Genomic DNA, 16013 nt, shown 5'->3' with positions numbered 1-16013 from the left:
CCCCCAGTACCTACAGAGGGGTGATCAGGAAGTCAGAGCCAAGCTCTTCACTGTGCCAGTGTTAGGACCTGAGACAACAGATATACAGGAGAGGTGCAGACTGGATACAGGGAGGAACTCTCTCCCAGTGGAGCAGAGGAAAAGAGTTCTAAAGGAAAGAGGGGGTTGCATTACTGCTGGCACAAACTGAATTGCTTTTAAAGTTTGGGTATTGATCAGTTGCATCCTTTATAACTAAGGTCTATTCCTTGTCCAGTTGGGAGCTTTGCTTAATAGTAATTAAGTATAAGTTTATAGGACTAGTTTGGCGGGTTTGGGGTTTGGGTTTTTTTTGTTTGTTTGTTTTTGTTTTCTTTTTTTCTGTTTTATTTTTTTTTGTTGCCTAACATTTTATTTTTTCCCCCTCCAAATAACAGTGGAGGGTCAAGGATTTTTTATTGTAATTTCTGTGATTTGGTGTAATTTTATAACCTTTCCACTGAGTCATTATGCAGACAGTGCAACAGCTTGAGGAAAGCTAGATTAGGAAGTTTGGTTAGTCACAGTCATACCTGGACTTTCCTCACTGTGCTTTAACACAAGGTAGTGGACAGTCATAATGGTCATGATAGGGAGTGCCATGATCCAGGTTTGCTAATGAAGTAGAATGAATCTGAGTACAAAGAGAGATTTGATATATTGAGTGTGGATTCAATGTGTCTCCTTCAAATACTTGCCACAACTGAAATTTGCATCAGCCACCTCAATAAAAAGGAACTGTGCCACTTTGCACAATACAAAGGTACCTCTTTGCATATGTTTCAAAATAGTGGGACACTGTATAGTTATGGAATCTATATAAAAACGAGATCTTATAACTCTGATTAAAGTCGTCTTGTTTTTTAAAAGGTCATTTTCCCTTCTTAGTTTCTTTGAGTATCCAACTTTTTTTAGTAGAACAATGAGCTGCTTCTCTTTCGTTCCCAAAGTGTGCTCAGTTCATCCTCTTAATCCATTCCAAATTAGTGGGTTTCTATCCTTCACAATTTGTGGCACCCTTGGATTCCTTAAAGCAGTAAAAATTTTAGATTTTTAAAAGAAGTTCTGATGTGCCACACCTAGCTATCTTTCACAGATTCTGCAGAGATAACTGCTGGGCTCTCATGGTCTTGCTTGGACCAGTACAGTGCAGATTTGAAAACCACTGCCAGATCCAGATTTTTTAAACAACTGTATCACTGTCAGACTTCAAATTTCTCAACTTATTTTGATGTTTCCTTAACACCAAGCTTTTATTTTTCACTTATGAGTGCAACTGTTTTACTATTTAGCATGATACTATGGTAAATCAAATACAGACTGTTTGTTGTAGCTGCATAGTCTACTGACATCCAGGGAACCTCAGCTTTTAATGTCTACACTTGCCACTCAGACACCCTGGTGCTCTTGCATTGCCTGCTTGTCTTTCCCTTTTTATGCTATGAAACTGCTTGCACAATTTGGCCTGCTTCCACGATCTAACTAGCAACCAAGAGGTTAAAAGGACATGATTAGTCCCTAATCTTATCTCTTTAGAGCCTATAAGAGACACCATTAAAGGGAATTTGAACACAAATGGGTTGGTTTCGCTGGGTAATTTCAAAGGTTTAACGTTTTAAATAGTTGTGCAATTTCCCATCCATGGCTTTTGCTTGCATGACTTTGAAATCCCAGCTGAAGTTATGAAGATTTTTGGTACCATATTCCACATGCTTTCTTCTTTCCTAATGTCAGTTAAAGTGCGCTCAAAATACTTCATAATCATGAATACAAAAGTTGACTTTTGCTTGCTTGCTTGCTTTGTTTTTTAATCTGTTTAACCCGGTCATGTTTTGATGAATGGATATGCAGAGAGAAGCAGGATAGTCCCATTGGTGTGCTAGGCACTTGGAGCAGGCTGCTTGTTAAACTGCTAAATAAAAATGTAAATTGAGATGATTTTTTCTGTTTCTTGTGAAACTGCTCTCTGTTTGGCTGTTGCTGTATTCTGTCTATCAGAATGGTTAATCCCTTTGGGCCTATAAAGTTGCAAATTTTTGCCTTTGGAATAGAACAGATTGTACCAGATGACAACCTCTATGCACAGATAACATATTGATATGTATATATTGTACATCAGAAGAAAGTATAGATGTGTTAAATACAGCTTAGTATTGATTTGTTTACTCAGTTATGTCATCAGTTCTCGTTATTTTATCATTTGCATTCTTGATTATGGGAAATATTTTGTGAGTAAACAGTCTTTTGCACACCTTCTTCATTTCTAGGACTCCAGGGTTATCAAGGGGAAAGGAAACTTTCCTCAATGTTAAAATGTGTCCTCTTGTTAAAATTTGAAATTGAGTCACTTGAATGATAATGAGTAAAGTACTGATGGGAAATAAATTTCTTAATAAGCTGAAATAGTCAGATAGGAAAAGCTACAGTAATATAAGTCAGGTTCTGTCACACTTGCTTCTTACTGCTTCTTACTGCAGTAACTTTTAATTCTTTACTGAAACACAAGAGCTGAACTTTTCAGAAAGTTTTACATAGAGTTAAACTACAGGGAAGTAGCATGTACAGTTCTGATAATTTCATACAATTTTTAGTAATTTTTCAAAGAATAAATGAGAAAAAAAAAAAGAAATATTTATGCAAGCAAGAGTATCCTGCAAAGATTTTAAGTGGTAAGGGACACAGAAATGTATCTGGAATAAAACATAATATTAAAGAAATACAATTCTGGTATTCTTTAGTTTGCTTCCCATCTTTCCTGTGAAGAATTTAAATTAAGTGTAAGATCTCAATAGAATTTAAATCATTATGACTAAGTTGTAGGTAGAAGTAATAACTTATATAGTACCAAATAGTTGAAAAAAATTAGATGAGCTTTCAGGCACCTAATATAGAAACCGCAAGCTTTAAAATTTACTACAAGTTGAGAGTTGATAATAATTTCTGAGAGATTAATTAAATTTTTAATAGACCATCTCTGAAAAAATAGTTACTCAACAGCAGTACAGTTAAGGAGATACTAGTCGTTAGGAAGGGAAGAGGGGTATTAAGGTGGTGGTCTCTTAGGTGAAAGAGAAAAAGAAATAGTTCGTAGTTTGTAAAACCAGAAGTTAGTTGGAGCCACTAAAACATGCTATGGAATCCATTTCTTCTGTTGACTCTGTGCTCTTGTACACACATCTTTCAGATTTTCCTAGGCTGCCTAGCATTAGAGCCATTGTCCAAATAGCAGCTTTTGCTTCAGTTGCTGTTAAAACAGAAATATGCAGTCTGTAATAGGTTCTTGCAGTTGACACATCTCTTCTATCTGGGTTTATCAATCAGTGAATCAACTGGACTCAAATCCCTTGAAATCTTATCACATCCATTTTGTCATTTGCTTAGCTTCCAAGGGATAACTGGGTATTACTTCTGTAGACAATTTCTAGCTTCAGAAGGACTCTGAGTCGCTCCTTTTGTCTGCCATACCCCTCTGTGGATGTGTTGAGACTGTCCAAGTTGCTCTGTGCTCTGCAGCTACTTTAGCAAGTCCTCAGGTCAGCTGCTTCCTGCCTCCCTTCCTTTCTCTAGGCTGGCAGATATATGTCTGTATGCCAGTCATATATCTATCAAGTCATATATGAGTGATGGTGGTGGCATAAATACACCATATTTCTGTCTTGTCATCAGTGGTACCTTGATGTACTGGTAAAAGAGAAAGACTACAGTTTGTCTATGATAATTTACCTAGGCCTTACCTTTGTCTCACAGAGTGAAGCTACCATTTCTTTGTTGATTTGTTTGACCTTCTGACTTGGTTAGGAAAATACCTCATACTTTGCTTAGCAAAGTCTAGTGGTTACTCACAAAAAATTGTTTGTGAACGGTATTTTTACCCTCTTTCTTAAATTTCCTTTATAATATCCTATCTTTGAGCATCTGAGCAACCTTTTCACATATGGAAAGGTGATAAAAGAGAAACCCTTCCAACCTCTCTGGCAGCCTTGGCCTGGATAGCCAGTAAGGAAAAAGCAGATGTCATTCCATTACCCATTTTTGAATCATGTCTGCAAATTTCCTGCATGAATTTATTCCTCTGGCTCTGGTATTCTTTCTTAGATGGGCTGCAGCCCCTCTCATGGCTCTTTACCTACAAATACTTTTACAAATGTTACTGTATTGGGTTTGTGTGGCTCTGGGTGCATTCCTCCCATTGTGGGGTTCCATTTCCGAAGGCTTGAGGTGGATGGGGAAGGGGTTACTCCAGCTCCAGGGGTTTCTTCAGGGTCCTGGACGTATGGAGGGGTTAGGTGCTCACCCCTCCCCCCATCCACGTGGTCCCATGGCAGCCGGAGAGAGACAGCACACAGGACTTGGAGAGGAGGCGAGAGAGGGAGTTTATTGTGGTTAGGGGTTTATAAAGCTCTTGGGAGGGTCAAAAGGGACCATGTAAGGTAAGGGGTCTTACAAAACACCAGTCAGGGAGGGAACAGCCAAATAAGGAAGGGGTTAACAAGAGACCAATGAGAAGACTTCTTGATATCTTCTCAGGACATTCCTGAGACAGAGATAAGAACTGGCCGTGTGGGATTTTGGGAAGAAGAAACATGAGTTAGCAGAGACCACAAAAAAGCCATTTTAAAACATGCTTAAACCACAGTTTTCCCATATAATGCAGGTTTACTGCTACATGTGGCAAGGTTTTGGTAGTGGGAGGGTTACAAGGGTGGTTTCTGTGAGAAGCTTCTGGATGCTTCTCCTATGTCTCCAAGATGGACACACCGCTGGCCAAGGCCAAGCCCATCAGCAGCTATTGTAGTGCCTCTGAGATAATGGATTTAAAAAGGGAAAAAAACAGTCCTCAGTGACCCCAAGATCACTGAGGAAGGAGGGAGAGGAGGTGCTCCAGGCACTGGAGGAGAGATTCCCCTGCATCTTGTGAAGAAGACTATGGTGAGGCAGGCTGTCCTCCCTGCAGCCCATGGAGATCCATGGGAGAGCAAATATCCACCTGTAGCCCCTGGAGGACCCCGTACTGAAGGAGGCTATGACTCTCTGGGAAGACTGTGATGGAGCAGGCAGGACCTGTGAACCCATGGAAAGAGGAGCCCACACTGGAGCAGCTTTGCTGATAAGACTTGTGACCCCATGGTGGTCACTGCTGGAGCAGTCTGTACCTTAAAGACAGTACCCTGTGGGAGGATCCCCATGCTGGAGCAGGGAAAGAGTGTGAGGAGTCCTCCCCCTGAGGAGGAAGCAGCGGCAGAGAAGATGTGGGTTGAAGTGACCACAACCTCCATTCCCCATCCTCCAGCACTGCTGCGGGGAGGAGGTAAAGAATTCAGGAATGAAGCTGAGCCCACATAGAAGGGAGGAGTGGGGGAGAGGTGCTTTTAAGATCTTGTTTTAATTTTTATTATCCTACACAGATTTAATTAATTTAAACTAATTTCCTCAAGTTGAGTCAGTTTTCCTCATGATGGCCATGGATGAGTGATCTCTCCCTATCCTGATCTCTACCCACAGGTCTTTTGTTATTTTCTCCCCCCCAACCAGCTCAGGAGGGCAGTGACAGAGCAGTTTTGATGGGCACCTGGCATTCCCCACAACAGTTATCCAGGTCTTTCCCTTTGTCTCCATTTCTCTGTCCTTGCCACGTGGCTCACTACCAGTAGTATCTGCTGAGGGGTCTGTCCTTTCTTCGTGCTGAGGGTCCACATCTGCTGCTGGATTTTTTTAAGGCATCTCCAGATCCAGAGGACTGAGCTTAGCCTATCTCTTGGATGAGAGTTGAGGTACATCTTGCTAGTGGTCATTAAAGAGGTTACAGCTGAAGTGTCAAGAGCCATTCTCTGTGCAAACAATGCCAAGAGAGGGAGAGCGAGCAGGAGCTGCTTCTCAGGATCTCCGCCAAGATGGGCTTTCTTTGAATGATCTTTGAGTGGCTGGCAGGGCTGGTGTCAGAGCTGCTCTCTAACAACAGCATAAAGCAAAGTGAAGCTAAATGTAGAGGTAAATATGGGCCGCTGCTTCTTTCAAGATTAAAGCCCTAAGCTGTCCAGGCCTTTGGACCTGATGTTCTCGCTGAAGATGAAACAAATGGAGCAGTCACAAGGTTAGAGAATTGTTCAACGTTTATTCTTCAAAAGGAGCTTGGCAGCTGTGGTGCTTTTGTATCAGTGAGACAGTTATATTTTATAAAATGAATTACAGGCCTGTCCCTTTTTTGGGGGGGAAATGCATTCCATTTTACCATTATTTGCTTCCCTGCAGAGCCAGCATGTATCATTCACAGTGTCACTAAAGAGATGCTATCTGAGCTCTTAGCATAATCTTTATTTATCTCTGAGTAAAAGTCTTCTAAGTCTTTGCTTGTTTAGAAGTTTGAATTCAGACTTCAGGGTAGATCTAAAAGTAATCACTGTGCTAAGTTAAATAAGAGAAGCAGCATTTAAGGAGCAGCACTTATTATGGCTGTTATGTGACAAAACTAACAGGTTTGCAGAATAAATCAAATGTACTACAATGCCTTTTTATAATAAATACAATACTTTCTAAAAATGGTTTCCATCTTAATAGGCTTCTGTAAAGCTGTCAGCATAAAGTGAAATCATCTCACACCAATACTTCTGTTAACATCTTTGATTTTATTAGATGCAGAAGAGATCAAAATTCGGCTGCTAGTATATTACTAAGTAGCTCATAAGCCTAACCAACCCTTATTTCAAATTATAATTTACAAACCTGGTTGTGATTTTTACCGAGAAAGAAAATTTAGTAATATTGATGTGAACTTAAGAAATAGGAAAGAGACTCTTTCTATGTGTAATATATGTTTCTATATTGTTGCAGCTGGACTTTTTCCTCCCCTGTGCCCAATTTCTGGTGTAGGTAAAATTAACAGAGGCACAGCATTTTCCCCTGAAATCACAGAATCATAGAATGGTTTGGAAGACACACATGTGCCGTGATTTCTCTCTTACTTTCAGACATCTCAATTTCTGTCCTTCAAGTTATTGGAGACCAAGTAATAATGTAATTGAGTTGTGGTTTTCCAGTTTTTGCAAAATTTGCAAATGAGAACTTTCCACAGAAAGACACTTCAAGATGTAATTTTTAAGTATGTTTTTATTGGCTCTACTTTTCAGAGTTAGAGGGGAGATTTTACTAGAGGTATGTTTAAAATATTTAGCAAGAAGATGTGAGCTTATTCTGTTCACTCTTTGGTGCAATTCAGGTAGCTGTGATAAGCACAGTATAGTACACAAAATAACAAATCCTGCCAACAGGCACAGTGAGAACTTAGCACTAAACTGCTCTACCAGTGCAGTTCCTTGGTAGTGCTGAAAATGAGCAGATGGGTTCATGCGTGCCTGTAAAATACCACATGAATATGGAAACTCCTTGTCCCACACAAAGGTCTGGGAACTGGAAAAGATTAATGGAACAAACCAGATTATAGGTGTATGATTATTGATTTCAGTAAAGATATGCCATAATGATCTTAATTAATTTCACAGAGAAAGCTAATTACATTTAATTGAGTTGTGACAAAATACAAAAGCTTTTATAATGGCTAAGTCCTTTTTATTTCTGTCCAGACATTCAAAACATTGTTTTACAGAATAATGATCTTTTGTTTTGGCAGAAACCCATAAACATGTAAGGAAATAGGAAAGTTTTAAAGACTATCAGTGTTGAATAACTTTCTTTGGGGGATTTTAAAATTCTTATCTTACAAAAAAAGGCTTTTAATGAAGCATTCAAGACATTAATTTGCACTGAACTATGGAATTTTCCCAGGCAGCATTAAAAAGGGAAATTAATTGCAAAGGCTAGGAATTCCCAGGGAGTTTGTGAACATGAAACCTGACACTACAAGTGAAATTTCTGAGATTTTTGGAATAAGGCTATGAATTTCTCTTTCAGAAATTCAGAAAATGCTGTATACGTAGCATCCTAGGCCTTTTTCAAATCCTTCCTTTGTAAAGACCTTTCTTACAGAGAAAGAGGAAGTGCTCTGTCCTTTAGTAATGATGATGCTAGGAGTGAGTTCAGGTTGTTTGTCTGTCATCTGAATTGCTGTTTAGCAGATAATAACACTAGTTTTTTTTTTTCTGGATTAGTCCTTCCAGTTGGCCACCTATGTCAAATTCCCTATTAATTTCATAATCAATTTCATATTTAGTGTGTTGGACTGATTGCTGTTTGTAGATGTGCTTATGTGACACCTGCTTGCAGGGTTGGAAATCTGTGAGAGCATCCAAGTAAGGAATCTGTGTTTCTCATACCATGAGAGACCTAATTGTTTTTTTTTTAATGGGTGCACTGGTAACATTTAAAACAAAAGAAAAGGTTTAAGAGATGTGATGAAAATCACTGCCTGTAAATTGCAAGCAGTCATCAGTTTGCTTTACACCTTTCAGTGTCTCACGTTATTCACGCAGTCTCACTTTAGTTTTGCTTCTTAAACCATCCCTGGCTTTGACACAGCCTTTTCCTCTGCAATGGGCTGTCAGCCTTTCTTTATCTCTGAGCAAAATAACATTACCAAAGAGGACATAATTTTTTCATACCTGGATTATAGTATCTTAATTTTACTCTACAACATTATCTCTCATTACTTCTAATATTAAATAATTAAGCTTAGAAACTATTTTTAAGTCTAAGATGCCTTGTAAAATAAAATACAATTGTCTTGAACTGTGTTGTTTTATTTGTTACTCTTGCTCATAAAAAATTACCAAACGTGACTTTCTCTTTTAAATCCTTGCTTGTTAATCTTATGTGATAGACAACCAGGTGTGAAAGTAAGTCTTGAATGAAATAAAATTTCCTCATAAAAATAAGAAAATTTGAATTCATTTGAAATTTATGAAGATTTCTTGTCTGATAAACTAAACTGAGGTTCTTGATTTATAGTCTAAGAGGAACAACAAGGGGAATAAAAAGATTTAGATATGAGAGGATCAGCTTTATTAGTAAAGGCAAAAATGATTCTGTAGTTGAGATTCAGGCAATCCGAATAGACTTATTAAAAGCTTATTTAAGTGCTGGAATAAATATGTATGAATATATGCCAAAATCTATCAGGAAAGCTCTCTTAAAGGGAATATGTAGAATGAACTGTATTCACAGTCACTGTGTATCAGTAGTTTTAAAAGGAACTAGCTAAAATGCTACAGTTATCAACCAGGTCATAATATATTGTTGACTTAGCTGCAGACCAGTCCAGAGATAAATTATCTATTAAGACTTATGAATATTTTCATCTTTAGTCCTGATATATCACCACTAAGAGCACTAGATTTATGTTACTGTCTGTATCACTAATGGAAGCTTTGTTACCTGTATTTACAGTGAAAAAAGACTTCTAGAATTTTTTTTAAGATGCCATGTGAATCTCAAAACTGTTACTGTGTGACAACTAGATTAAGCTATAGTAGTAGCTTTTTAAAAGTCAGGAATATTTTAATTATCAAGGAATATTTGCATATTAACAAAATGCTATTTATATTTGACAAGACAACCTTTGTTTGCCTCACTATTTCTGCTTTTTTTTCTTTTTTTTCCAGGGCACAATATAGAAGTATGATAGCAACCGGAGGAGTCATAACAGGACTGGCTGCCTTAAAAAGGCAAGACTCTGCCAGATCTCAGCAACATGTAAATCTTGCCACAGCACCAGCTTCTGAGGAGAAAAAACCAGTTAGACGCCGGCCCAGGACAGATGTAGTAATTGTCAGAGGCAAAATCCGTCTTTATTCTCCGTCGGGTTTCTTTCTTGTTTTGGGAGTGCTTATTGCATTCTTTGGAATTGCAATGGCCATCCTTGGATACTGGCCCCAAAAGGAACAGCTTTTAGGATCTGAAGATAATCTATCTGTAAATGAAACCCAGATCCTGAGAAGCCAAGGAAGCATTTTACTTCGCTTCTTTGAACAGCACGTGCACTCAGATAAGATGAAAATGCTGGGCCCTTTTACTATGGGCATTGGAATCTTTATTTTTATTTGTGCAAATGCCATTCTGCATGAAAACCGTGACAAAGAAACAAAAATAATACACATGAGAGACATATACTCCACTGTAATAGACATCCACACCCTGAGGATCAGGGAACAAAAGCAGCTGAGTGGTGCCTTCACTGGCTTGTTGGGAGAAGGAGAACTCAGGCACAGTGGGAGCTCATGTGCATCACATCTGGCTGCGAACACGGTTGCGCCTTTCTCTGGCTTCAGGAGTAATCCTAGAATGGATAGTTCTGCTGAAGAAGATATTACCCTAAATGAAGAAAGAACCACTAGTAGCCTCCTGCCACCTCTGCTGACTGAACAATCTGGTTCAGTCTTTGGACTTTACCCTCACTCCAGCAAGTCTTCAGATGATAAAAGCACTAATTCTATAAAGTGTGAAACAAAATCCATTGTATCATCTTCTATTAGTGCTTTCACACTGCCAGTGATTAAACTGAATAACTGTGTTATTGATGAGCCCAGTATAGACAACATAACTGAGGACTCAGAGATCACTAGGGGTCAGTCTAGAAATCTGTCAATGGATTCTCTGGCCATTCCACTAACTGATACCAATGAATCCTACAGACCGGCCGTTCCCATGCTGCCACGACACAATTCATTTGTGGACACTCCATCTGATCAGTTCAAATCTTCTATGACTCTTGGACCAAGCACAGGAAAGCTTTTATCTCCTGGTGCTGCCAGGAAACAGTTCGGTTCCAACACATCTTTGCATCTTCTATCTTCACATTCTAAGTCCTTGGACTTGGACAGGGGTCCATCTATGCTCACTGTCCAAGCTGAACAAAGGAAACACCCCAGCTGGCCCAGACTGGATCGAAGCAACAGTAAAGGATATATGAAGCTAGAAAATAAAGAGGATCCAATGGATAGGTTACTTGTGCCACAAGCAGCAGTCAAGAAAGACTTTACTAATAAGGAAAAGCTTCTTATGATATCAAGATCTCATAATAATTTGAGTTTTGAACATGATGAGTTTTTGAGTAACAACCTGAAGCGAGGAACTTCTGAAACAAGATTTTGATATTTAAATTACAATTTAGAAGATGTCATACAGTATTTTTTAAAAAAGCATTTTGACAAGTGTTTCCTTTTCAGTGAGACTGTACTAGCCTGTTTTTAACCAAATGTTTAATAGCCCATTAAAATTGGCTTGTGCAAACAGAAATCTTCGCCTTTGTAATGCCGGGTTTCTTGTTGTAGTAACATACAGCTGCAATACTGTACATTATCATTGCTCAGACAGTTTTGTTACCACTGATTCCAATTATTCCCAAATCATTATTTTCTTTGTTCTGTATAAGAAGGTTACTTTTTATCACTTTGACTCCAGGAGACTGCATTAGGAAAAAAAGTTCAATTTACTTGCAAATTGTCTTTCTTTAAAGACTGCAAGAGTCTGAAAACAGAGCTTGTGGTCTAGAGTGGGAACTGACCAGAAGCACATACTGGAATTGTCAAATCCAAGCCTTTATTCCTGGGTGTTGTCTTTCATATGCAGTACGTCTTGAACTGCAGTCTTGCCATTGTCATTATGAGAAACTTGTTTACATATTGGTAGGTGGATAGAAAAGAGTGGGTATAATTAAAACAATTTTTTGTGAATTCATTGTAGTTGATCGAGCTGAATACCGGTGTTGTGAATTGTTAACTATGCTTCGTACAATAATCTTTCTACATCCATTGTAACTTAATCATGTAATTCTGGACAAGCATATATAAAGTAAGAAATCTGAAAATTCAGTTCTCTACACCACTTTGATTGGCAGCAGTTTTAAAATCAGAATAGAAAGATTCAGTTAAAATCATAGGAACATGATAAATGCTAACTGGATTTTAGAAACATGATGTATAATAAGATGATATTGGGGCATGCATCTGAAGACAATAATGGAAAATTAATATATTGCCTCTCATTACAATAGCAAGAAGCTAAGTAACTAGATCTCTATGTTCAAAATACTGACGCAAAGCATACAATTCAATATGTGTACTATATTGTAAAAAAGCCCCTTGCCTATATTTTGATTTATATATTTCACATAAATATTGCTGTAATGGTTCACTGAAGGCTTAGCTGTGGCAATTTGCATTACAAGATTTTCCAAAAGGAAGTGACATTTAAAACAACGTTTTTCTCAGCAAAGCAGGCTTCACAGTTGACAGTTGTAGGCTATTGCTAAAGAGAAGGAGAATCTGAATGTGCAATATCAGAAGGTTTTCATGAATTTCATTAAGGTATTTAGGCCATGGCCCTGCCTTGACACCGTGCTAGAGAATGTCACTTCAAGCTGCTAGGCTCACCTAACAGGATGTTGGTCTTACTTGGTTGAATTTGATATATTCACTTCACCTAAATACTCAGGAATTATTTTTAATGGCTTTTCCCAAAAAGAATCAAGCTTTTTAAAGTGTCGTTATTCCTCAATTACTTTGGCTATGGAAGATCAAAGATAAAAATGCCCTCTCCCTTTTTTTAAATATTCTGCTCCATATTTCAACTGTGCAATGTTTATATATCAGGAGCATTACGTGCTCAGTGAATTGAGGCATAGTGTTAACTGTTAGAACCTCAAGCCTATATATTGTAACAGAGTTGGCTAAATATTTTGCTATGAAGCTTTTAATAACTTTCTGGTTTGTGTTCTTAAGACATTTGCTATTTTTTGCAATAAAATGTCTATCTACACATATCTGTTTTAAGACCTATTTTTTCTTCTATGATCTCAAATCTTACATATCAAAGTATAATTAGGTATCATAGCATTGTATATACCATTGTGCTTAATTTTTTAGCCTGCCAGTTCTTATTTTGTCATGACTAATTTCAGGAACATGCCTACACATGTAAAGGCTGAATGGTTTTTTGCCCATGTAATGTGAAATATATTCAAAGTGGGTTTGATACAGGGAATTTTTGTATAAAAAGAACATCCCATTCTTTTTAGTGTGGCAGTAAGTATTCTTATAAAAATAGAAAACACTATAAAAAACATTAATGATGCAAGCATTTTATTTCCTTAATAGCTACATTAAAAGGTAGCTTAAAATACTGTTTTTCACATACTATCATATGTGAAACTGGTGGTCCCTTTGTAAGTATAGCAGGGCATGAGCTTTTAACATAGATAACAGGTAGTGAAAAATGTACCAATTCAAAAATTTAAAATTAAAAAAAATTACCAAGATAAAGCTACCAACTTAAGGACTCAAAATAGCATCATGCAAAGAAACTCTGTGGTTGACAGACCAACTACAAAAATATTCCCCTATTACCCTAAAATGTAGGCTTTCATTCAGATAATCACAGGACTGTTGAGGTTGAAAAGGACCTCTGCAGGTCATCTTGTCCAACCCCCCTGCTTAAGCAGGGCCCCAGGACCATGTCAAGATGGTTTCTGCATAACCCCAAATAGGGAGACCCCATAACCTCCCTGGGCAACCTGTGCCAATTCTGGGTCACCCTCACAATGAGAGTATCTGATGTTTTAGAGGGACCCTTCTGTGTTTCAGTTTGTGCCCATCGCCCCTTGTCCTGTCACTGGGCAACAGACTCTTTCCAGAGCCTGGCTCCTTCTTTTTCGCAGCTCCTTTAGATATTTATATACATTGATAAGATCCTCCTGAGAACTCTCAAGGCTAAACAGTTCCAACCTGCTCAGCCATTCCTCATAGGAGAGGCGCTTCAGTCCCTTCATACATGGCGAGAGTCAGGAATCTTACAGTGGCCAAAATATGAACCATGTGCGGTTGGCAGGTAAGGAACTGATGAAGACAAGAGCATGTCTCAAACTTAAATTGTATCTTTAGGGTTTAAATATCTTATTCAATCAGTCGCAGATTCACTTCACAGACTTTTTTTTCTTATTATTTCATTTCCATTATTGATGTTCTGTGCAGCCCCACAATGAGGTTTTCATGTACACTGCAGGGTGAAAAAGAAGCCAAAGTCCGGAAGTTTAGGACTAGTTTTGTCATCAGAGGAAATACAAGCCTTTTCATGAAATAAGCTAAACTTTACATCTGTCCAGAGGAAATGTTATGGTACTGTGTCCTTTGTATGCAATAACTCCAGAAAGAAATAACTTCTTGCACAATGAGTTTGTTTCTTCCCCTGCCTAAGACTATTAAAAAATATATTTTCTACTTTTTAGGTAATCATCCTAATCACTGGCTATGGATCAGAATGATGTTTAGGCCTCTCCCACCCTCCTGGGCAAAGCTCATTTATTAGGCTATTTTCATCAGGAAATAAAGAGCAGGACTCTGCTAGATAGAGTGATAGAGCATAAATGCTGCTTTACATTGTCTCTTACAGGACTGACTCTGTATTTTACATAAATTGTAAAAGGTTGCTGAATAAAATCCTTGAAACAGGGACTGGATTCTTGCCAGGTTGATACTTTAACTACTCCCCGGTGAGCCCAATTTATTCTCCCTGTGAGGCAATGAACCAAACCTTTCCTTGCAGAGTAGCGCCAAATTCAGCAGGAGGGACTGGCAGATGATCCAGCTGCTCAACTGCACATGGCTTAATGGATGAGAAGGCTTGAGCTTTCTCAGCAACAAAAGGACCTCAGTACAGTGTTACCCACCCACATGGCTGTCATAAGGCTGGAGCTGTGTAAAGGATGGGAAAGTGAGCTGGCACCCCCAGTCTGGTTTTGAAAGAAAATGGAATTTAATGTTATTAACTGAGCAAAATTTTTGAGGCTGCAAGTTTTGGAGATAGACAACAACAACTGCCCTACCTCTTATATTACCTAAATAAATTTTTTTTTGCAGGCATGTCAGAGTGCCGTTCTTAGACCTAAAGTTGATTTTGATTATCCTTTAAATGCAGCATTGCTAGTTCTTCAGTTTCTGCTGAGTGAAATTTGGGAAACAGGACTAACCTACAAAAGCAGTTTTCTCCCTGAAAAGCTTTTCATGAAGCTTGTAGAGTTCCTGAATTGCTTTAGTCTTACACTCTCAAGTTATTTCTTTCTATGAGTCTTTTTCTGACTCTTTCCAGGAACTTCTACCTTCATTTTCCAGCACTCCTTTTTTTTGGTTAATTTTCCTACTACATACAGCATTGTGGTGAGCAAGTAGAAATCTTTTAGCAAGACTGTGTGTGTGTATATGACAATGCAAATGGAATAAATAGCCATTGTAATATAGGAGTGCTTCAATTAGTACAATTTAGCTATTCAAGGGTAAGTTCATGGCCTTTGTTTAAACCTTTTCAGATTAAACTCAGGAGTGAATTAATTGCAGTTATCATAGCTATCATGTTTGACTTGCAGGTGTCGTTTATTATATGGCAATGGTGGTTTGTACTTTAGGACTCAATATTTCAAATGAACTTCACTGGAGTATTTTACACATTCAGTTAACCCCAGTTTTTAATAGGATTATTTGTCTGAATGACAGCTGGCAGAATTACAACCCCAAGTTTCATAAGGAATGGAAATGGGATAGTTAAAATACTTTTATTTTAGGATAAGTGAGTCCAGACAAGAGCCACCAAGTTGATCATGGAGCATCTCATGTATGAGGAAAGGCTGAGAGAATTGAGAAACACTGAAAACACTGAGCTAAAACTGCGTTCCCAAGATGAGAGTATACCACTGTTGTGTGAACTTAATGAAATATACTACTTTCAGTAATAACCTCTATAGTTTCCTTAGTGTAGTATTTTCACTGAGCTGCCTTCATGGAGAAGTGGCTTACTTTTCTGTGTAAGTGCAGTTTTGAAATGATCAGCATACAGAAGTACTTCACCTAACTCTTTCTAGAGTGCATTTCTTAGCATTTTTGAGAAATAATCATAAATGTAGGCATGTTCATTCCACCTTGAAGTAATGTTGCTCCAATTTGTTGTGATTAGTGTCTTTATTCTAGTCACTAGTTTTTCAATGGTCTTGATTGATTCAAACAAAGATATGTGAATGAAAAATAGGAAGATCAGCTACTATCACACAAAGGGTACAATAT

General features: G+C 38.1%; 1 protein-coding gene across 2 annotated transcripts in view; it reads left to right on the top strand.

Annotated features, from left to right (window-relative positions):
- The window catches only part of TMEM200A (transmembrane protein 200A), a 54818-nt gene extending 40406 nt beyond the window's left edge, over positions 1-14412 (top strand). For both annotated transcript variants that reach the window (XM_027691228.1, XM_027691231.1), the window contains exon 2: positions 9570-14412. In XM_027691228.1, coding sequence (XP_027547029.1) covers positions 9586-11058 — 1473 coding nt within the window. In that variant the 5' untranslated portion in view covers positions 9570-9585 and the 3' untranslated portion in view covers positions 11059-14412. The remainder of the gene's footprint in view (positions 1-9569) is intronic.
- The last annotated feature ends 1601 nt before the right edge of the window (positions 14413-16013 follow it).

This window comes from Neopelma chrysocephalum, unplaced genomic scaffold (assembly GCF_003984885.1).
Source record: "Neopelma chrysocephalum unplaced genomic scaffold, ASM398488v2 Primary Assembly neopelma1_23, whole genome shotgun sequence".
Classification (NCBI taxonomy): domain Eukaryota; kingdom Metazoa; phylum Chordata; class Aves; order Passeriformes; family Pipridae; genus Neopelma; species Neopelma chrysocephalum.
This window is presented reverse-complemented; position numbering and strand designations above follow the sequence as displayed.